The 24024-nt window shown below is 38.1% G+C and overlaps 2 protein-coding genes across 4 annotated transcripts; both read right to left on the minus strand.

The window, feature by feature from the left end:
• Positions 1-2936: 2936 nt before the first annotated feature.
• On the minus strand, positions 2937-8847 carry LOC131796640 (uncharacterized). 3 transcript variants are annotated; one of them, XM_066170439.1, is made up of 4 exons: positions 8521-8843; positions 6947-7153; positions 5450-5728; positions 2937-3767 (listed from the first exon to the last, which is right to left on the minus strand). In XM_066170439.1, exons 2-4 carry the CDS (start codon positions 7047-7049, stop codon positions 3139-3141), a joined length of 1011 nt encoding a protein of 336 aa, XP_066026536.1. In that variant the 5' UTR covers positions 7050-7153; positions 8521-8843; the 3' UTR covers positions 2937-3138. The 3 variants fall into 3 exon arrangements, with proteins under 3 accessions (XP_066026536.1, XP_066026537.1, XP_058970216.2); XM_066170440.1 differs by having other exon boundaries at positions 6947-7141; positions 8521-8600; XM_059114233.2 differs by lacking the exon at positions 6947-7153 and having other exon boundaries at positions 8521-8847.
• A 3941-nt stretch (positions 8848-12788) lies between these two features.
• LOC131796639 (uncharacterized) lies at positions 12789-16526 on the minus strand. The gene is made up of 3 exons (XM_059114231.2): positions 16262-16526; positions 14342-14626; positions 12789-13755 (listed from the first exon to the last, which is right to left on the minus strand). Exons 1-3 carry the CDS (start codon positions 16362-16364, stop codon positions 13136-13138), a joined length of 1008 nt encoding a protein of 335 aa, XP_058970214.2. The 5' UTR covers positions 16365-16526; the 3' UTR covers positions 12789-13135.
• Between the last annotated feature and the right edge of the window lie 7498 nt (positions 16527-24024).

Below are 24024 nucleotides of genomic sequence, written 5' to 3' on the forward strand. Positions count from 1 at the left end.
TTTCTGATCAATTTTAAACGATTGAAGAAAGTTTTCATGATGAAATCTCTTTCAGATAGAAGCCAATCGATAAGACTCTTGGATGAAAAACGATTTTTGCCTTAAGTCCGGTCCTGACTAACACCCCAAGAACTCAGACTCTGTCATTTTGGTCTTGTCCTCCAGTGATTGAGAAGCATACAATGTTATCAAAGGACGAAAACTGAATTAGTTGCAGGCGTAAGCTAAATGAAAAGTTTGACGAACAGAATGGCCAGTCTAGGAGTGATTCTCAAGGTAAAAACAACCAAACTGCCTAAACGTGGGTCACTAAGTTGTGATTGGTTTCAATTTTGCATCTGATTGGTTGAGAGAGTGACTCGAGCTTTCAGAACCAATCACAGAACGAAGTAAAGTTAAATCAATGCAATCTTGGATTACTTTCGACTCTCAATTGAAAATTTCTCTAATGATAATAATGAATGCTTAAAAAATGATTAATGATAATGATAAAAAGCCTAATTATGATCTAAGATGAAACGAACTCTTCATACAAATAAACTTTCCTAACTAACTACATAGACATTTACAATTATAAATTTCAACTACAATTTTCAAAATAAATCGATCCTCTAAATAGTTTCTAAATCTAAGTTATATTTAAGACAATTAGGAAATAAAGAAAGGTGATTTTTTTCCGTTTTTCTCTAACATTCACTACCAAATAAACTTCCCCTTATTAAATGTTAAAGAGATAAGGAGGAACTACATTTTCATTTCCCTGAATCGGACAAGTCGTTTCTTCCTGAAACTAAATAGGCGTATATTACCTGTTTTATTTTTTTCCAATGATGTGAAAAGTGGAAAAAAAAATGCTTCTTAAAGACAGGCTAGCGCCATAGGCTGGTCTAAAAATTAAACAAATTGTTCTCTCGACTTTTAAATATTATTGGTTACTAGTTACAGTCAAATGAAGAGCTTGCGCTTTATTTTTTCTTTTTAATTTCTTATGACTAATTCACATTGAGGTACCAGCCTGTGAGAAGCATAAGATTCGTTTTGTCAATTTCTAGCTTAAAATAAACATTATGTTCCACTTGCTCTGCACATCAATTGAATACTCACAAAGGTTTACATTGTTTAGACAAGAAACAGACATAATGCAGTCATAAGAAATACGAATAGTCATTTTGAAAGATGTCTTTGGACAGAGAAATATGATATATCTAAAACTCTATGGATGTATAAAATTTAGATTTCCTCACACCCACACCCTGCAGTTTCATTTGCTTCACTTGATGCCATAGAAACGCTGCTCGCCTCCGGGCGAATGTCATCGCGAGTGATCGTGAGGATTTGGGTTTTTCTCGGTGGGATCACTGGGGAAATTCCGTTCACGTTGACGCCAATTTGAACAAGAACCACTTATACAAGGCGAAAGCTAAAATGTCATCGAAAGCATCAAAAAATAGAATAAAGCAAGGATGAGGAGAGGGAAAAATGAAGGAAAAATAAAAAGGTAGAAGGGGGAAGGGAAGACTTTCAGTGAATCCCCATTTTGTTAAGCTCACAGTCCATCTACATTATGACGTTTTTCTTCTGTCTGCGCACCGCGGCCATCGCTACCGTTACTGTGCTGAGTAAATTGAAATGTAAAGTTTTTACACATTTCACCCCAAGTGTCAGTGGTGGTAGAAATATGTGAAAGTCGAATCTCTTTGACAGACATTCTCGAAAACTTTACTAAAGAGTTATAACCAGAGGTTACGAGTAACTCGGAAGGACTCTCCCATATTCTTCAGGAGCTACAGCCTTGCAATCAAGCGGACTAGGTCCCTGTGGAATAATAGGATTAAATCTATATTATAATCATTATTGTTGTTATTATTAGCATTCCAAGTTCCTGTAAACTAACACTCCATGCCACCATCCTTGTTTGATCTTTTTCTCAACCCTTAAATAAATCAACTTGCAATGGACTTAGCTCTCCTTCAGCGTGGATACCCTGCGAAATGATTCTCATATATCCACCTACTAAAGATTCAATTTTTACCGTGATTCGTTAAGTTTTCGTACTCTATTTCTTTACGATGTTGAATTCGCAATTGGAATCACACAATCGAATTTGAGCGTTTTTTGATCAAGTGACGTAAGACTAAGACTAATGTAATTCCCCAAACGGAACAAAGTAAACATTACAGGATGTAAACATTACAAGGTTTATGAGAGCTGAAAGTAAACGCCACGATTAGAGACTTGAAAACACGAATAATGAAGTCGAGATTTGAGTTTAGTCCTTCTTCTGATTGGTTGATTGATTGGCAAAAGCTTGCGAGTGGGCCGTCAATATCAGCACTTCTGCGCGGGCGTTTCTTTACCCGCGACAAAGTAAGTTTTAGACCGTGAGAAAAAAAAAAAATAAAAAAAAAAAGAAACGGGCGAGGCAAGGGATCTAGGCTCATTTTTAGTGCCGCACCCTCCCACTTCAAACAACAAACACTTCCCCAGGCTCGTCACAAATTTTCTTGTGAGCAGAGAAACGCACATGCCGCAGGGCCATTAATGATCGAGGGCCTGCTCGCCTGCTCGTAGGATACGATCGCACAAGTTTATAAACCAATCGCGGGGTGTAATTAGGAAAAAGAAATGCATCATGGGTGATTAAGCTCAGGCACTCATTTGAAGATTGCTGTGAGTTAGATCATGTGAATTTGTCACGGCCCACACTCTCGAGTAAAAGGATGTGAGGGATTTGTCTCATTCGAATGGAGAAATGACTCACAGGACTAATCTAGAAAGTTAGATGGATTAGTTCCCTGCGAATTTCAACGAAGCCTCTTAACTGGGGTGGGAAATTACTTTAAAAAAATCCAGCTGAGAAGTAAAGACCAGGATATACCGTTACATATCAAATCTTCGACAAAATGTTTATATTAACAACCTTAAATTTGGTTTAATTTCTTAGATCACAGTTTATTGATTCGTTGATTCCACTTATTCGTTACAGTATACATTGTTTAGCAGATAAAGTAGCATGCATATTTTGAACATAAAGGATGAAAATACAAGCTCTAAACACCTCTTTCTAACCGAGTTCGCAACTAACAGTACAGCCCGAAAAAAACAAGTAACTAGGATAGTTACTAGGACATAATAAAATCATACCTTAATCAATCGAACGTTTTTTTCTGGCTCATAGCAATCGTTGCCGTTAGGAAACAACTTAATATTTGGATCCTCTAACTTAAGGGCGCTTTCAACATATGCGACGTTTTGTTGGGACATCATAAATTCATTTAAGGGCATTTTGTCTAAAGAATTATCACCCATTACACCAAACGCTCCCACGACTTGATTGGTATTCAAGTTCAAGCAACAGCCCACCGTCCACATTGAGTTTGGAATTGCGATCTTTGGTCCGAGATTCTTGTTTACATCCACGTTGTTATGGAACCACTGCAGATGTTCCATCCCTTTGGCTGCTATTATTTTACCATGACGATCATGTTTCTGGAGAAACTTAACCTTCGATGTGCCAGTGATTAGGAAAAGGGTTCCGCCTTCCTGAGAACAATTTTTCCGGGCGTATTTCTCTATTCTCAGTTCGTACCTTTTCCACTGACCTCCGTTGAAATTTGCAATTTGCGGCACGCAGTTGGTGAAGGTGAATGTGGCAAGGACACTTTCAAGGCTGTAACGCGAGATTTTAACAGGAACTAGGTGGCCTTTCTGGTATCTACCCTGGAAAGGTTGGTTCTCAAACAATTTTTTGCTTCCTTGAAGAATCCCTGATCATGAGAGAGTTTTAAAGTACAGTGATGTCACTCACAAGCCAAGAAATTTTGTTCTCGATTGATCCGCTAGGCAAGTAAAGTTGTCACCCTCCCAATCACGGTTGCGAAATGTTAAAGAGAATTATCTCAGATTAGTCAAGGAAATCATTTGCTTAAAATTATTTAACCATCATGCATGACTTTTCCCACAAGTTTCTCCTCTTTCCATCCTTATTTTTGCCCCATTGTACCTGCAGTGTAATACCGTCGTATGTTTTGCGTTTACCGTTGCCCTAATGTACGTGGTAAAATGGAACGACAGAATAATGACGCATAATGTAAATGTATCTCATATGTACCTAATATTTATCTATCTAACTACTCACCCATCTATTCATCTATCTATCTATATATAAAAACACATTCATGTATATATATGTATATACACCCGTATTCAAAAACGTTGCAATTTGAAAAAAAATTAAATGCAATAAATCTTTTGTTTAATTCTCTCATCAAATAATGTCTCCTTTTGATGAGAAAACGAAATACTGGCATAACCTCATCTCAGCATCTTATCGATCGCATAGGGAATGCGTGAAAGACCCAAAGACCAGAACCAGGGTGGTTCTGATACAATGCTTTACTTCCTTGATGAATCCCTGAACATGAGACAGGTTTAAAGTACACTGATGTCACTCACTAGTCAAGAAATTTTGTTCCCGATTGATCCGCTAGGTAAATAAAGTTCTTACCCTTCCGATCACAGTCACGAGATGTTAAAGTGAAAGATCTCAGATAAGTGAAAGAAATGATTTGCTCAACATGATTAAAACATCGATCATGCATGACTTTTCCCACAAGTTTCTGCTCTTTCCATTCGTATTTTTGCCTCATTGTATCTGCAGTGCAACACCGTCGCATTTTTTGCGTGTACCGTTGTCCTAATGTGGTAAAATGAGTGATAGTGTAATGACGCATTATGTAAATCTATATCTACCTAGTATCTTTCTTTCTATGTATGTATGTATGTATGTATGTATGTACCTATCTATCTATCTATCTATCTATCTATATATAAATATAAAGGAAGTCTGTGTATTGATTTATCCGTTTTACAGTGCTCGATACATAGGAGTAGATGTATGTTGCGATAGGGGGAAAAACAGAGAGACTACAATTTCATCCCTACAAGCCTATTTCGTGATTGCTCAGTCATCAATCACGAAGCAGGCTTGCAGGGATGAAAGTATGGTCTCTCTGTTTCCCCCCCCCCCCCTATCGCAACATATCTACATATATTTTCTAGCGTTTCAAATTTAAGTTTACGAAACACTCGGCCTCATCTCAACAACTTATCGATCGCTTAAGGAGTGTGTGAAAGGCGAAAACAGCACGAACGAAACAATTAAAGTAGACTTCGTGATCGAAGCAAAACCTGGTACACTTAGGAGCTTGTTTCTTGAAAAGTTAGTCCTAAAAGGCGAAAAAAAGTTTGGTTCGTTAGCGCAGCCACTTCGTTCGCCTGCTGTCCGTATTTTTGCTTAGTTCTACAGTGTAATACCGTGGCGTATCCAGCGCGTTCTTTTGCCCTAAAATGGCAAAACATTGTGGCACTGGAATAAGAAATGTCTTTATTTTTCCCTAAATTTCTCTGTCATAAAAGTAAATTATAATAGTAACACTAGTTACCTTACCTGGCGTCTGATTCAGTTCCCATGGATCATTTAGAGGTCTTGGTACTTTTGGTTTCATGGCGTCTTCGGCGGTAATCTTGTAGAGTGCGTAACGTGCAATTCCCAAATTATTATCGTGGAGAGTGGCGTAATATTTGTCTTGGCAGAGGGGACGGGTGACACCTAGCTGCTCTGGAAAGGTTGGTTTACCACCACGCAATGAGAATGTGTTAAGATTGCATGCTGGTAACATGCGACGTACTGGTTGTTCACCCAGGTGTTTTCCTTGCTCATCATAATCTTTGACACAAGAAAACGTTGTCTTTTTATTCATATTATCACACTTTTCTCAAAATTATGCTATATGCTTATCCTTAATAGAGCATCTTCATTTGAAAGAAGATGACGACTGGGAAGAAAGGAGGGCCAGGGAAAGGGAGGGGGGAGAAGGGGGTGTAGTATTCTAATAATCCCCACTCATTTACAGTCAATTTCCTATTGTTCTCCTTGTATACTCTGAAAGCAACGACTGATCCCCCTTTCATTCTCCTGAAAATCATATGACCCCTCTCCCCCAAAAAATAATATCTTGGCTCTCAGAAATCCTTCCTCCATCCCTCATTCCCTCCTCCCCTTCCCCCATGCGATAAATGTTGATTGCTCCCTAATGCAGGGTTAATGATGCATTGTTCCGGTCAGGAGAAATTTGAAAACATCTTTGAAACACGTTTAATCGGCCATGAAGACCAAAATTGAAAGCTGACCGTAGAGTTTGAGGAAGGAGGCTTTCTTTTTCTTTCAATTCTTTGGAGGACTGACTCACCGTGTAAACTTCTTTGAAGACTAGCGTAACCTTCCGCAGTTTAGTCAACGTTTATCTAACTTTCACTAAGTTATCTACCATCCTTACAAAATAAATAAAAAAAGAAGAAAACTCGGGACAAAAGACAATTTTCAATTGACCGTTTGCTCTTCCCATCGAGCGTACACCAAATAACTCAGCTTTTCTCTTTCCCTAAAGATGCAACGATTTGCTTGTAATTACTAAAATTCACTTCCGTCAAATTAAAATTTAAGTCCATCATAAGTTCTTTTGTTTTACTGTAAATTGTTTTCAGCAAGTAACAGATAGTTACTCAAAGTTTAATTTTGTCTATACATAGTTCAAAATTTGTCGATCAAACATCAATATGTGAAGGTTTACGTTTAGATCTATTATCGGAATCGAATTAACAACCCACACAGAATCCGACGCTTGAACAGGCTTGCTCTATGCTTGAAAAAATGTAAAAGTAACTACCGCCCTTTAATGTGTGTCTACTGAAGAACTGTAGCGTTTGAAACTAAGAAAAAAATATCCGCGTAAAAATAAGTTCCAAGGGTGCCTCAGACAAACTTTGCACGCCCGCTCGCGTTTGAGTTACAGTCCCAGAGCGCTTATTCGGGAGCAACGCTTAATCCAATGAATACAATTTGCGTGTGAGAAAGGGATTCGACATATAGGGAACACCTTTTTACCTTTTCCTGAGGTTTTTGTCACATTCGTTGCAGCCCATGTAAAAGTGATAAGCTGAACTGCTTCAATCAACGCCAAGGGGAAAGCGAAACCAAGAAAGTTCATCTTCACCGTATCGTCACAAAGGGGTACAACTGTCCAGGGTTATCTTGACTGCTGAGCTGTGTGATCTCTTCACTATGTTGTGTTCTTATAAGCTTTTAAGATTTCTGTGACAGAATACATTACATAATTTATCTCGTCACAATTACCACAGAGGAATTCATGTCATCTTAATGGATCTCATGGTTCACTTTGTCTCAATTTTTTTTGACATCTAATGACCAGCAAAAATCTCTTTTCAAAGCTAAAAGGGCTGCTTGAAACAAAAGATGTGAATACCTACAGGAAATAGAGAAGAACTTTTAAAGTATCTTATTACACTCAGTCTGCTTGAATAACCGGTTGATTTCGACTCTATTGCTGATGACCTTTGGAAATTTTTTCCCGAGTCAACCTGTTAGTTAATAAATGCCTTTAAGGGAAATATTTTTACAAATGTTTTTAGCTTCTTCCCGGGAAAACATAGCAACCGAACATTTTCAGCTGACAAATAGGCCACTAAGTACTATGTTTCCATCTGAAATGTGAAGCTTTTGGCCCCCAAAAATCCTTCTTTCACCCTTCATTGCCCCCTCCCCCATGTGATAAATGTTGGTTGCTCCCTAATGCAGAATTTAATGATGTATTGTTACGGTTAGGAAAAATTTGAAAACATCTTTGAGACACGTTTAATCGGCCATGAAGACCAAAATTGAAAGCTGACCTTAAAGTCTGAGGAAGGAGGCTCTCTTTTTCTTTCAATTCTTTGGAGGACTGGCTTACCGTGTAAACTTCTTTGAAGACTAGCGTAACCTTCTAAAGTTTAGTCAACGTTTATCTAACTTTCGCTGAGTTATCTACCATCCTCACAAAATTAAAAAAAAGGACGAAAACTCGAAATAAAAGTCAATTTTCAATTACGCTTTGCTCGGCCATCGAGCATACACCAAATATCTAAGTTTTCTTCTTATCCTAAAGATGCAATGATTTGCTTGTAATTACTAGAATTCTCTGAGAAAAAACTTCCGTCAAATTAAAATTAAAGTAAATCATATGTTCTTTATTCCACTGTAAATTGTTTTCAGCAGGTAACAGATAGTGTTACTCAAAGTTTAATTTTGTCTAGAAGTAAATGGTTCAAAATTTGTCGATCAAACATCAATATGTGGAGGTTTACCTTTAGATCTATTATCGGAATCCAATTAACAACCCACACAGAATCCACCGCTTGAACAGGCTTGCTCTATGTTTGCAAAAATTTCAAAGTAACTACCGCCCTTAAAGTTGTGTCTACTGAAGAACTGTAGCGTTTGAAACTGAGAAAAAAATCTTCGCCGTAAAATAAGTTTTTAGGGTGCCTCAGACAAACTTTGCACGCACGCTCGCGTTTGAGTTACAGTCTCATATGGCTTATTCGGGAGCAACGCTTAATCTAATGAATACAGTATGCGTGTGCTAAAGAGATTCGACATAAAGGGAACCCTTTTTACCTTACCTGAGGTTTTTGTCACATTCATTGCAGCCCATGTAAAAGTGTTGAGCTGAACTGCTACAAGCAACGCCAGGGGGAAAGCGAAACAAGGAAAGTTCATCTTCACCGTATTGTCACAAAGGCGTACAACTGTCCAGGCTTATCTCGACTGCTTAGCTGTTGTGATCTCTTCACTATGTTATGTTCTTCTCGGCTTTTAAGATTTTGTGATAGAAGACAGTACATAATCTATGTCGTCACAGTTACCACAGAGGAATTCATGACATCTTAATGGATCTCATGGTTGACTTTGTCTCAATTTTTTTTTGACATCCAATGTTGTCATCGTGTAGAAAAAGGCTTTATTCAAAGCTTAAAGGACTGCTTGAAACAAAAGATGTGAAAACAGGTAATAGAGAAAAGCTTTTAAAGTATCTTATGACACTCAGTCTGACTGAATAACCAAACTCTTGACTCAAGACTAATGCTCTCTACTCTAATGCTGGTGACCTTAGCAATGTTTTGCCTCAGTCAACCTGTTAGTTAATAAATACCTAAGGGAAAGTTTTTTACAACTGTTTAAGCTTCTCCTCAGGAAAACACTAGCAACAGAACATTTTCAGCTGACAAATAAGCCAGTAAGTAATATGTTTTCATCCGAAATATGAAGCTCTTGAACACCATCTCCTCACTCCAACTACTTATAAAAACTCTTGCATATATTCTGAATCTTAAATACCTCAAGATTAAGGAATCAACGCATCCGAATCAAGGAGTTTGTTGTTAGGTACTTTGTTGTTCATTTCGAATGCCTTGTGAGATTGTTATGGTGAGCGTTCTAAAAATATGTTTACTCTGCAACGGTTAGCTGTCCCATAAGCCCAAACATGTCAACCGACATGTTTGGGCTTATGGACAGAGTCTCAGAGAGTGAAGTGAAGCTCCTGAACAGACTTCTGGTGCCTCCGTTTACGCGAGTTGTTGAAGCTAGTTAACCTAAACAGTCCAACACTCTGTTAGCAATGACTTAACCCCCTTCCGTTTCACCAGAAAACCAATCTTTTGTGAAAAGTTTTATACAAAGATGCCTCATTTTCTTCTATCTTAAATTGAAACAGCAATCTACTTAACTCCTCAAACCCTCAAAAAGTAATTCCTTTAAACGTGTCACTGAGATATTTAATTTATTAACAACTGACGAAAAAACGCTACTCGATTTTGTCATGATGGAAATCTAGGGATAACAAGATTCTGTTAACGGTGGTTATAAAATTTTAAAGCCTCATTTGGAGGTTTTTTGGTTCTTAATGGTTGAAAAGGGAAATTGGAATGTTCCTCGGAAGACCTTTCTGATCAATTTTAAACGATTGAAGAAAGTTTTCATGATGAAATCTCTTTCAGATAGAAGCCAATCGATAAGACTCTTGGATGAAAAACGATTTTTGCCTTAAGTCCGGTCCTGACTAACACCCCAAGAACTCAGACTCTGTCATTTTGGTCTTGTCCTCCAGTGATTGAGAAGCATACAATGTTATCAAAGGACGAAAACTGAATTAGTTGCAGGCGTAAGCTAAATGAAAAGTTTGACGAAGAGAATGGCCAGTCTAGGAGTGATTCTCAAGGTAAAAACAACCAAACTGCCTAAACGTGGGTCACTAAGTTGTGATTGGTTTCAATTTTGCATCTGATTGGTTGAGAGAGTGACTCGAGCTTTCAGAACCAATCACAGAACGAAGTAAAGTTAAATCAATGCAATCTTGGATTACTTTCGACTCTCAATTGAAAATTTCTCTAATGATAATAATGAATGCTTAAAAAATGATTAATGATAATGATAAAAAGCCTAATTATGATCTAAGATGAAACGAACTCTTCATACAAATAAACTTTCCTAACTAACTACATAGACATTTACAATTATAAATTTCAACTACAATTTTCAAAATAAATCGATCCTCTAAATAGTTTCTAAATCTAAGTTATATTTAAGACAATTAGGAAATAAAGAAAGGTGATTTTTTTCCGTTTTTCTCAAACATTCACTACCAAATAAACTTCCCCTTATTAAATGTTAAAGAGATAAGGAGGAACTACATTTTCATTTCCCTGAATCGGACAAGTCGTTTCTTCCTGAAACTAAATAGGCGTATATTACCTGTTTTATTTTTTTCCAATGATGTGAAAAGTGGAAAAAAAAATGCTTCTTAAAGACAGGCTAGCGCCATAGGCTGGTCTAAAAATTAAACAAATTGTTCTCTCGACTTTTAAATATTATTGGTTACTAGTTACAGTCAAATGAAGAGCTTGCGCTTTATTTTTTCTTTTTAATTTCTTATGACTAATTCACATTGAGGTACCAGCCTGTGAGAAGCATAAGATTCGTTTTGTCAATTTCTAGCTTAAAATAAACATTATGTTCCACTTGCTCTGCACATCAATTGAATACTCACAAAGGTTTACATTGTTTAGACAAGAAACAGACATAATGCAGTCATAAGAAATACGAATAGTCATTTTGAAAGATGTCTTTGGACAGAGAAATATGATATATCTAAAACTCTATGGATGTATAAAATTTAGATTTCCTCACACCCACACCCTGCAGTTTCATTTGCTTCACTTGATGCCATAGAAACGCTGCTCGCCTCTGGGCGAATGTCATCGCGAGTGATCGTGAGGATTTGGGTTTTTCTCGGTGGGATCACTGGGGAAATTCCGTTCACGTTGACGCCAATTTGAATAAGAACCTCTTATACAAGGCGAAAGCTAACATGTCATCGAAAGCATCAAAAAAAAGAATAAAGCAAGGATGAGGAGAGGGAAAAATGAAGGAAAAATAAAAAGGTAGAAGGGGGAAGGGAAGACTTTCAGTGAATCCTCATTTTGTTAAGCTCACAGTCCATCTACATTATGACGTTTTTCTTCTGTCTGCACACCGCGGCCATCGCTACCGTTACTGTGCTGAGTACATTGAAATGTAAAGTTTTTACACATTTCATCCCAAGTGTCAGTGGTGGCAGAAATATGTGAAAGTCGAAGCTCTTTGACAGACATTCTCGAAAACTTTACTAAAGAGTTATAACCAGAGGTTACGAGTAACTCGGAAGGACTCTCCCATATTCTTCAGGAGCTACAGCCTTGCAATCAAGCGGACTAGGTCCCTATGGAATAATAGGATTAAATCTATATTATAATCATTATTGTTATTATTAGCATTCCAAGTTCCTGTAAACTAACACTCCATGCCACCATCCTTGTTTGATCTTTTTCTCAACCCTTAAATAAATCAACTTGCAATGGACTTAGCTCTCCTTCAGCGTGGATACCATGCGAAATGATTCTCATATATCCACCTACTTAAGATTCAATTTTTACCGTGATTCGTTAAGTTTTCGTACTCTATTTCTTTACGATGTTGAATTCGCAATTGGAATCACACAATCGAATTTGAGCGTTTTTTGATCAAGTGACGTAAGACCAGGACTAAAGTAATTCCCTAAACGGAACAAAGTAAACATTACAGGATGTAAACATAACAAGGCTTATGAGAGCTGAAAGTAAACGCCACGATTAGAGACTTGAAAACACGAATAATGAAGTCGAGATTTGAGTTTAGTCCTTCTTCTGATTGGTTGATTGATTGCCAAAAGCTTGAGAGTGGGCCGTCAATATCAGCACTTCTGCGCGGGCGTTTCTTTACCCGCGACAAAGTAAGTTTTAGACCGTGAGAAAAAAAAAAAAAAAAAAAAAAGAAAGAAACGGGCGAGGCAAGGGATCTAGGCTCATTTTTAGTGCCGCACCCTCCCACTTCAAACAACAAACACTTCCCCAGGCTCGTGACAAATTTTCTTGTGAGCAGAGAAACGCACTTGCCGCAGGGCCATAAATGATCGAGGGCCTGCTCGCCTGCTCGTAGGATACGATCGCACAAGTTTATAAACCAATCGCGGGGTGTAATTAGGCAAAAGAAATGCATCATGGGTGATTAAGCTCAGGCACTCATTTGAAGATTTCTGTGAGTTAGATCATGTGAATTTGTCACGGCCCACACTCTCGAGCAAAATGATGTGAGGGATTTGTCTCATTCGAATGGAGAAATGACTCACAGGACTAATCTAGAAAGTTATATGGATTGGTTCCCTGCGAATTTCAACGAAGCCTATTAACTGGGGTGGGAAATTACTTAAAAAAAATCCAGTTGAGAAGTAAAGACCAGGATATACCGTTACATATCATATCTTCGACAAAATGTTTATATTAACAACCTTAAATTTCGTTTAATTTCTTAGATCACAGTTTATTGATTCGTTGATTCCACTTATTCGTTACAATTTATATTGCTTAGCACATAAAGTAGCACGCATATTTTGAACATAAAGGATGAAAATACAAGCTCTAAACACCTCTTTCTAACCGAGTTCGTAACTAACTGTACAGCCTGAGAAAAACAAGTAACTAAGATATTTATTATTTTTCCGGGTTCAAACAGAGGAGGGAGATTTCAATTTAAACAAACCTTTTGAATTTAGCGAGGCGTACAATAAAATTCAGCTGAGATATGTTAAAACTGTGCATTGATCAGAATCTGGTTATTTTACCCAAGGTGCCCCTCAGACTCCTTTTAAGGAACATAATAAAATTATATCTTATTCAATTCAACGTTATTTTCTAACTTATAACAACCCTCGCCGTAAGGAAACAACTTAACTGTTGGATTCTCTGATTTAAGGGCGCTTTCAACATATGCAACGTTTTGTTGGGACATCATAAATTTATTTAAGGGCTTTTTGTTTAAAGAATTATCACCCATTACGCCAAACGCTCCCACGACTTGATTGGTATTCAAGTTCAAGCAACAGCCCACCGTCCACATTGAGTTTGGAATTTCGATCTTTTGGTGTGCATCCACGTTGCCATGGAACAACTCCATTTTATCCACCGACTTATCCACCCCGGTTATTTCGCCTTGAAGATTAAGTTTCTCATCAAATTTAACTTGTGATGTTCCAGTGATCAGGTAAAGAGTTCCGCCTATTGGAGCACAATAGTCCTGAGCATATTTCCCTATTTTTAGTTCGTACTTTTTCCACTGACCTGTGTTGAAATTCCCAATTTGCGGCACGCAGTTGGTGTAGGTGAAAGTGGCACGAACACTTTCATCGCTGTAACGTAAGATGTTAACAGGAACGAGGTGACCTTTGTGGTATCTACCCGGAAAAGGTTGGTTTTGATACAATGCACTGCTTCCTTGACGAATCCCTGATCATGAGAGAGTTTTAAAGTACGCTGATGTCAGTCACAAGCCAAGAAATTTTGTTCTCTATCGATCCACTAGGTAAATAAAGTTTTCACCCTCCCAATCACGGTTGCAAAATGTTAAAGCCAAGGAAATTTTTTGCTTAAAATGATTTACCCATCATTTACGACTCTTCTCACAAGTCTCTTCTCTTTCCATTCGTATTTTTGCTCCATTGTACCTGCAGTGTAATACCGTCGCATGTTTTGCGTGCACCGTACGCGTTGCCTTAATGTGGTAAAATGGCGTTATGATGCATAATGTAAATGTATATCATATCTACCTAATATCTATCCATCCATCTATATATAAGGACACGTACACGTATACATATGTATATACACCCGTTTTCGAGTGTTTTAACTTTAAGTTCACGAAATACTCGCATAACCTCATCTCAGCATCTTATCGATCGCATTAGGAGTGCGTGAAAGACCAAAACAACACGACGAACAGACGTTGTAGTAGTGGAATGACAAACGAATTCATTTTTTTCCTGAATTTCTTCACTAAAAAAGTAAATTTAAACAGTAACAGTGATTAACTTACCTGGCGTCTTATCCAGTTGCCATGGGTCATTAGGTCTTGGTACTGGGTTTGTCTTGGCTTTCAAGGCTTGTGCGGCGGTAATCTTGTAGAGTGTGTACCGTGCAATTCCCCAATTATTATTATAGAAAATGGCATATTGATTGTCTGGGCAGAGGGGAAGGGTGACACCTGGCTGCTCTGGAAAGGTTGGTTTTTTATCACCCAATGAGAAGGAGTCAAGATCGCACGCTGGTACTACGCGACGTACTGGTTGTTCACCCAGGTGTTCTCCTTGCTCATCGTAATCTTTGACGCAAGAAAAAGTTGCCTTTTTATTCATATTATCAAATGTTCCTCAAAATTATGCTATATTTTATAAATCTTATCCTTTATAGAGATTATTCATTCGAAAGAAGATGACGACTACCTCCACAGGGGTCCGTGTGTTATTCTTCCATTCGAGTCTCACTCTAGGGTAATGATAAAAGTTAATATTTCAATCTTTGATAAATCAGCTTTTTTTAATTGTTTTGCTGAACAAAATTAGAGCTCGAGTGAGAATATCTGTCTTTCTGTAAAACGTTCTTTAAAGAAATGCAGTTTAGGACCATATGTAATTTTCATTTTAAATTTTTCCGAAAAAAAGTTTTTTAAAATTGTTTTGCTGAACAAAATTAGACCTCAAGTAGGAATGTCTGTCTTTCCGTAAAACATTCTTCAAAGAAATGCAGTTTAGGATTATTTGTAATTTTCATGTTAGCTCTATGAGCTCTACAACAATTAAATTTTCGTATACAAATCAATGAACCGGTCATTTGTCTTTTATCGCCTGGGAAAAAAAAGGGGGGGGGGGTGAGGGGATGGGAGTGGGGTTGTTGTTGTATTCTAATGATTCCCACTCATGTACAATCAATTTCCTATAGTTTTCCTTTTATACTCTGTAAAACAACGACCGATCCCCATTTCGTTCTCTTGAAAACCATATGAACCCCCCTAAAAAATACTTTGGCCCCCTAAAATCCTCCTTCCATTCCCCCCTCTCCCCCCATGTGATAAATGTCGGTTGCTCCCTAATGCAGAATTAATGGTGTATTGTTCCGGTTAGGAGAAATTTGAAAAAAATCTTTGAAACACATTTCATCAGCCATGATGACCAAAATCGAAAACTGACCGTAGAGTTTGAGGAAGGAGGCTCTCTTTTTCTTTGAATTTTGGAGGACTGGCTTGCCGTGTGAACTTCTTTGAAGACTAGCGTAACCTACCACAGTTTAGCCAACGTTTATCTAACTTTCGTTGGGTCATCTGCCATCCTCACAAAGTTAAAAAAAGAAAAGAGACGAAAACTGGAAACAAAAGTCAATTTTCAATTAGTCGCTTGATCGGCCCATCGAGCGTACGCCAAATATCTTAGTTTTCTTCTTGTACTAAAGATGCAACGATTTGCTGGCATAACTTCTCTTGGAAAAAACTTCCGTGAGATAAAAATTAAAGTCCATCACAATTTCTTTTGTTCTACTGTAAATTGTTTTCAGCAGGTAACAGATAGTGTATCTCAAAGTTTAAATTTTTTCTAGAAGTACATAGTTCAAAATTTGTCGATCAAACATCCATATGTGAAGGTTTACGTTTAGATCTACTATCGGAATCGAATTAACAACCCACACAGGGTTGAACAGGCTTGAACATGCTTGCTCTATGTTTGCAAAAATGTAAAAGTAACTACCGCTCTTAAAGGTGTGTCTACTGAAGAACTGTAGCGTTTGAGACTGAGAAAAAAATTTCCGCCGTAAAATAAGTTTCAAGGGTGCCTTAGACAAACTTTGCACGCCCGCTCGCGTTTGAGTTACAGTTTCAGATGGCTTATGCAGGAGCAACGCTTAATCCAATGAATACAGTATGCGTGTGCTAAAGAGATACGACATGAAGGAAACACTTTTTTACCTTTTCCTGAGGTTTTTGTCACATTCGTCGCAGCCCATGTTAAAGTGGTTAGCTGAACTGCTACAAGCAACGCCAAGGGGAAAGCGAAACGAAGAAAGTTCATCTTCACCGTATCGTCACAAAAGGGTACAACTGTCCAGGGTTATCTTGACTGCTTAGCTGTGTGATCTCTTCACTATGTTATGTTCTTATAAGCTTTAAGATTTTTGTGACAGAATACATTACATAATTTATCTCGTCACAATTACCACATAAGAATTCATGGCATCTTAATGGATCTCATGGTTCACTTTGTTTCAATTTTTTTTTTTGACATCCAATGTTGTCATCGTGTAGAAAAAACCTTTCTTCAAAGCTAAAAGGGCTGCTTGAAACAAAAGATGTGAATACCTACAGGAAATAGAGAAGAACTTTTAAAGTATCTTATGACACCCAGTCTGATTGAATAAGCAGTTGATTTCGAATCTACTGCTGGTGACCTTAGAAATGTTTTGCCCAAGTCAACCTGTAAGTCAATAAATACCTTTAAGAGAAATATTTTTACAAATGTTTTAGCTTCTTCTCGGAAAAAAATTAGCAACCGAACATTTTCAGCTGACAAATAGGCCACTAATTAATATGTCTTTATCCGAAATATGAAGCTCTTGGACCCCATATCCTCACTCCAACTGCTTACAAAAACTCTTACATATTTAAAATATATCAAAGTTCACACGGCAACCAGGTGGACAATCAGACATGGTTTGATGCTACTCTGGTTTGCAGATTTAATGAATGTAACCGAAGAAGTTTCAATTCATAGACCCAACGTTTCGACACTCCTGTCTAGTGCCTTCATCAGGGGTGATCTAAACGCTGCAACAGGAGGTCCTTTCATAAGATCACTAATAAGCGGTCTTTTTTCTGACGAGGTGTAAATAGGCGCCAAGAAACAAACCGCCATCTTCACGATTTAAAGGAGCGTGGGCGGAGTTAATGCCAAGCCTCCAAACAAAGGCGCTGGTGGTAACACCGGTTAGTGGTAACACCGGTTAGTGGTGATAATTTTAGAATTATCCCACCCAATTGTATGGTTGGTTAGACATGTGTACTATGATAAAGCAGAATTTTCCATTTTGCAAAAGAAAACCGCTTTTTGATGCTCTTTTTAACGTGTACCAAACTGACGTTTGGTCTGTCCGATGTATTCGTGGTCACAGTCATTGCATGGAATAGAATAAATGGCGTCGGTTCGTTGTTCTTTCGTGACAGGATCCTTAGGTGAATCGAAAGCGAGGTATTTGTCGGTGTGAGTAGGTTTACGGTAGACCCTTGTCTCTAAATTACCCTGAACCCCTCTGGACACATTTAAATCAAGAAAAGGCAAATGTCTATCCTTTTCACTCTCAAGGGTGAATTGGATCGAAGGCTCTACTGAATCAAATGCGACAGGAGGTACTCCGCTTCATTTCCGGATACCGCAGATATAACATCATCGACATATCGTTTCCAGAAAAAGGGTTTAACCGGTGAAGTGGCTTAGGCCCTTTGTTCCACGTCTTCCATTACCATGTTAGCAATGACAGTAGAGACAGGCGAACCCATTGCTGTACCAAAAACTTGTTGATAGTAGGTGCCGTTATATGTAAATTGCGTGGTTTTGAGGCAAAAAGTCAGCAGAGGAATAATATCCTCCACAAGCAAAGAAGTTCTTAGTCCTAGGTAGGCATCTTCTCTGAGTCTCTCCTCCGCAACCTTAACGGCAGGTTCAACTGGGATCTTAGTGAAGAGCGAAACAACGTCGAAAGATACTAGTTCTTCACAAGCGTTAAGAGTTTTATCTCTTATAAAATCCGCAAATTCGCAGGAATTTTTGACAGTGTAATCAGTATTCCCAAGAACAGGCGACAAAATTCTCGCAAGATAACCACAAAAGAGACAATGGGTCTCAAAGGAATTCCCGGTTTATGAATTTTAGGTAAGCCATAAAAACGTGGACATAAGCCGTCACTACTGTATAACATTTTGTACGTAGAGTCACTAATTTTACCAGCTTTTTTCAAATCAAGCAACATTTTGTTTAACTTTCTTTGAGTTTTACTGGTAGGATCAGAGGTTAAGACAGCATACGTACTCTTGTCATTAAGCAGAGACAAAGCTTTGTCGTGATATTGCTGTTTGTCCACAACCACAACACAATTACCCTTGTCAGCAGATAATACGAGCCTGTCCGGATCCTTTTTTAAGAGCTATAAGCGCATTGAAAACATCCTTTTGTATGTTTTTTGGGAGGAGGTTTGGCTCGCCTGAGTATGCTGCTTACTTCTGCTCTTAGCAAATGCCTATGGTCGTCGTTGAGTTGAGAGATACTCTCCTCAACAGCGGCGACAATTTCGGCAGTCGGTATTTTGCGAGGAGCAATAGCAAACTTCAGACCCTTCTCTAAACCACTCCGTTCCAGCGCGGATAACTCCTTGGAGGAATGGTTCATGACCCATTTATCTTTCAGAGATGAGCCTGAATTAACAGGAGACCTCTTACTGAGCAAATGATGGAATTTTCTGTCGTGATTCTCTCTCTGTTTGGTAAACGTCTGTAGTTCTTTCGAACTGCAGAACTCCTCGACCTAAGAAGTTTCGGAGTTGTCAATCAAAGCAGAGAGTTCACTGAGTGAACGAGAGAATAACGCACGCAAACGCAGTGTGAAACTTTGACATTCATCTATTCATAGCTTAAGAAAAGAAAAACCAGCACGGACCATGAGCTTGTATCCTCTGGCACTCCGTAAAGGAGGCCGAAATCTCAAACTCGATGGAAGCACATAGTTTTCTTTACAACGGTGCTTGAAATACAAATGACAGCGATACTTAGTAATGCGAACTCTGATGTTCGCGAGCCGGTTGACCTTTGTAACAACAGTTTGACCGTACTTTTATCGCAAATGAAATATATTAAAGTTCACACGGCAACCAGGTGGACAATTAGACATGGTTTGATGCTACTCTGGTTTGCAGATTTAATGAATGTAACCGAAGAAGTTTCAATTCATAGACCCAACGTTTCGACACTCCTGTCTAGTGCTTTCATCAGGGGTGATCTAAACGCTGCAACAAGAGGTCCTTTTATATGATCACTAATAAGCGGTCTTTTTTCTGACGAGGTGTAAATAGGCGTCAGGAAGCAAACCACCATCGTCACGATTTAAAGGAGCGTGGGCGGAGTTAATGCCAAGCCTCCAAACAAAGGCGCCGGTGGTAACACCGGTTAGTGGTGATAATTTTAGAATTATCCCACCCAATTGTATGTTAGAGCGTTACTAGTTGTAACTGGTTTTTGGCAGTCACGGAAAAAGGTTTTTGTATAGCCATTTGCCTTTAGTGGGTGGGATAATTCGAAAATTATCACCACTAACCGGTGTTACCACAAGCGCCTTTGTTTGGAGGCTTGGCATATTAACTCCGCCCACGCTCCTTTAAATCGTGACGATGGTGGTTTGCTTCCTGACGCCTATTAACACCTCGTCAGAAAAAAAGACCGCTTATAAGTGATCATATAAAAGGACCTCTTGTTGCAGCGTTTAGATCACCCCTGATGAAGGCACTAGACAGGAGTGTCGAAAGGTTGGGTCTATGAATTGAAACTTCTTCGGTTACATTCATTAAATCTGCAAACCAGAGTAGCATCAAACCATGTCTTACATATTTTCTGAATCTTAAATACCTCAAGATTAAGGAATCAACGTATCCAAATCAAGGAGTTTGTTTTTAGGTACTTTGTTGTTTATTTCGAATGTCTTGTGAGATTGTTTTCGTGAGCGTTCTAAAAATATGTTTACTCTGCCATGGTTATCTGTCCCATAAGATGCCAACCGATAGGGTATTTAAGTCTCAGAGAGATAAATGAAGCTCCTGAACAGACTTCTGGTGCCTCCCTTTACGCGAGTTGCTGAAGCTAGTTAACCTAAACAGTCCAACACTCTGTTGGCAATGACTGACCCCCCTTTCCGTTCCACCTGAAAATCAGATGATCCCCCAAAATCCTCTGACCCCAGAATCCTTTGACCCCAAAATCTTTTCGTCCTAATCTTGACTAAGTCAGCTGCCATCCTCACAAAAACCACTTAGGAATTTATGGCATCTTAATGGATCTCATGATTCACTTTCTCTCAATTTTTTCTTGATATCCCATGCTGTCATGGTAAGGCGAAAATGGACTGCTTGAAACAAAAGATATGCCTACAGGTAACAGGGAAGAGATTGTAAGGCATCCCATAACACCCAGTCTAATGGAATAACCAATTGACTTCGATTCTGATGCTAGTGACCTTTGCAATTTTTTGCCTTTGTTAACCTGTAGGTTGATAAATATCTTTCGTGGAAATTTTTACACCCTAATTAAAAAGACCTAATTAAGTTTTTAATTAGATTCTAGTTTTAATTAGATTTTTAATTAGGTTTTTTAATTATGCTTTTAACTTTTATTTGTTTTTAATTAGCTTCTAATTATTTCTTCTTTTTGTGGGGTTCTTATTGTCCGTTTGCACATCCAAAAATTTTACATTTCTTATACGCATATATATATTCATCGTTACATTCTTACCATTCGCTTGAAAATGACCGAAGTTTGGTCGAAACGTTCTGTTTTACTGTTGATTTCTACTGTAAAAAGTTTTACCAAATCACTATTGATCTAATTAATAGTTTCTAAATCTTAGTTACATTTAAGATAATAAGGAAAATTTTTTATCCTTGACATTCACTACCAAATAAATTACCCCTAAAATGGAGAAGAACTACATGAAAACGTTTTCTTTTCCTTTAGTCGTTTCTTTCTAAACTAGAGAGGCGTATATTGCCTGTTTAATTTTTTTCCAGTGATTTGGAAAGTGGACAAAAATTCTTCTCTCGTTAAAAGACAGAGCAGCGCTATAGACTTATGGTCTTAAAATTAAACAAAATGTTCTTTCGACTTTTGAATGTTATTAGATACTAGTTACGGTTAAATGAAGAGCTTGCACTTTGGTGTTTTTTTCAGATGACTAGTTCACGTCGAAGTACCAGCCTGTGAGAAGCATAGGATTCGTTTTGTCAATTTCTAGCTTATAATATGTTCCACTTACTCTGCACATCAGTCTCTTATGAAACTTATTATAATAATTTTGACATTCTAGGTCCATGGAGAAATGAGTATTTAACCCTGTTCTCTACTAATTCATAATCCCTGTGGAATTCGCTGTTTTCAAACTAAGTTTGCCTTTTATCTCGCAAAGAGTTTGATAAAAGGGCAAATTTAATTCTTCTGGCGAACACTGTAAAACATATTTCTTTAAACAGCGCTGGCCAAGTAATGAGTTTTTGTATCGTGGTAACTAGTTATATTTTAGTGTTGTAAGTAATTATAATATTGATACACCGTAATATAAATGGTAAGCAATTTCCAATACAAGGAGTATTTTAAATCTCACATCGATAGATACTTAAAACAAATATTCACTTTTTGCTTCAGTAGCTCACAGCGACTTTGAATATAAATCTCTGTGAAAATGCGTTATCAATGAAAGAAAAAACAAACCCCACTCACACTTTGTAATAAGAAATAGCTCGATTCCTTCCCCTTGTAAAAAATCTTGGATAGTTTTGGTTAGCATCAGATTGCGCTTAAAAATATCAATAGTATATGTGTATGATTCATTAGAAAGGTATTGAATCCTTTGACTCCTTGCTCGTGTTTTAGCAATGAAATAAATCATCTTTGTGTGGCCCACGAGCAGGTCGTCATTGGCGAGAAGTCGGCGAGAGGTCTGGTACTAGGTATTATGAGTGCCAGACCCCTTGCAGATCCCTCCCTGGCTCGCTTTTCTCAACGCTTCAATTCTTCACGCAAGCAAAGAAACGCTTGTACTTAAGCGCTAATAAATATATTTCACAGACGTTTTGGTGTGTATTATCACAGAGTAATTTTGCGCGTAGTATTGCTGAGTATTTTTGATAAGCCCGTAGGGCGAGTCAAATCACAAACAATGGGTAACAATACTCAGTGATACTACACACCAAAACGCCTAATAAGTTATTTATCATCTAACTGCTTTTTTTCTTCCAAATCCTTTCTGCTCATTTCTCCTAAGGGGGGGGGGGGGGGGGAACCAAAGCGGATAGAGAAGTGTTACGCGCGCAGCCAACCCGCTAAATAGGTTTTTACACAGTACACAACAACCAACTGTCCAAATAACCATACTATGTCGCAGGATATCTGTACTCTATTCGCGCGTTATTTGTACTCTACTTTGTGCTGTTGGATAATAATTAAGGCTTACTCGCATGCTATCTTTTGTCTGATATCAGTCATCAAGGACATTGAGTGTTAGGTGAAGATATAACGGTTTTTCGGTATATAGATTTAACTTCTTGCGATTAAAATCCGTTTGTTTCTGATAGCTGAAAAAAAACCTTGTAGTCTAAGACCTTGAGAAAGCAGTATCAGCATAACAATAACAGCAGACGGGCACACAAACATTCAGACAGATAGACAGACATTCAGATAGTCAGTCAAATAAACATGGAGAAAATCAGTTGGTCAGAAAGATAGACATTCAGATAAAGAGAAAATAAATGACTGTCAGGTGGTCAGAAAGTCGGTCAGATAGAGAGCTAAGCAGTCTGCCGTTAAGGCAGACAGAGAAACAGTTACACAGTAAATAAAAGGTAAACACAGGGTTTTCGATGAAAGCCGGTTGTCCTCGGCCTACCGCCCCCTTATTCAGACCTCTCACCGCTCTTGTGTTTGAGTTTCGCTCTACGCCCCCTTTTCCGGGCTCAGCCGCCTATTCAGGCACCGTCGGCAGCCGCTTATGGCAAAGGTTATTGAAACCCATGTGAGTGTCCAGCCTAAGAACACAAGACAGTATTCCGGAATAACGCTCTGACCCAGACCCTTTTAAAACGACCTCGAGGCCACCGCCTACATCTGTACAAACACTTTAATCAGTTTTGATTGCTTAGATTGCCTATATCATGAAAGAGTCTCTTATGCAGTTAACAAAATAGTCGTATTTACTTACAGTTCGATACAGGCAGGACCAGGTTTAAACTCGTCCTGTTCCGTGAAAGCAAAGCACCTTGTGCTCACAATATCCTTTTTCGGTTTGTAATGTTTAAAGTCAAGGAATATTGTGGAAATATCTTTAAGAAAGATCTTTAAGAGCCGATGCGAACTCGAGATAAAAACAACCAAACTGACTAAAACACGGGAAAACGCGGGCCACTAAGTCGTAAATGGTTTCAGTTTTGCATCTGATTGGTTGAGAAAGTGACTCGAGCTTTTTGAACCAATCACAGAACGAAGTAGAGTTAAGCCAATGCAATCCCCGAATACTTTCTACTCTCAAATGAAAATTTCTCTAATGATAATGATAAAAAACCCTAATTATGATATGCGATGCAACGAGCTCTTCCAAAAAATAAACTTTCCTATCTAAACACACGGACATATACAATTATATATTTCAATTAAAATTTTTTAAAATAAATCGATCTACTAAATAATTTTTAAATCGAAGTTACATTTAAGATAATTAGGAAGTAAAGAAAGGTGATTTTTCAACACCCAACACCACATAAATTGCCCCTAAAATGTTAGCCTTTGAGAAGCATAAGATTCGTTTTGTCAATTTCTAGCTTTTAATTTGTTTCACTTGGTCTGCACATCAGTTGAATACTCACAAAGGTTCACATTTTTAGACAAGAAACAGACATAATGCAGTCATGAGAAATACAAATAGTCATTTC

The sequence above is a fragment of the Pocillopora verrucosa genome, chromosome 7, assembly GCF_036669915.1.
Source record: "Pocillopora verrucosa isolate sample1 chromosome 7, ASM3666991v2, whole genome shotgun sequence".
NCBI classification, from domain to species: Eukaryota; Metazoa; Cnidaria; class Anthozoa; order Scleractinia; family Pocilloporidae; genus Pocillopora; species Pocillopora verrucosa.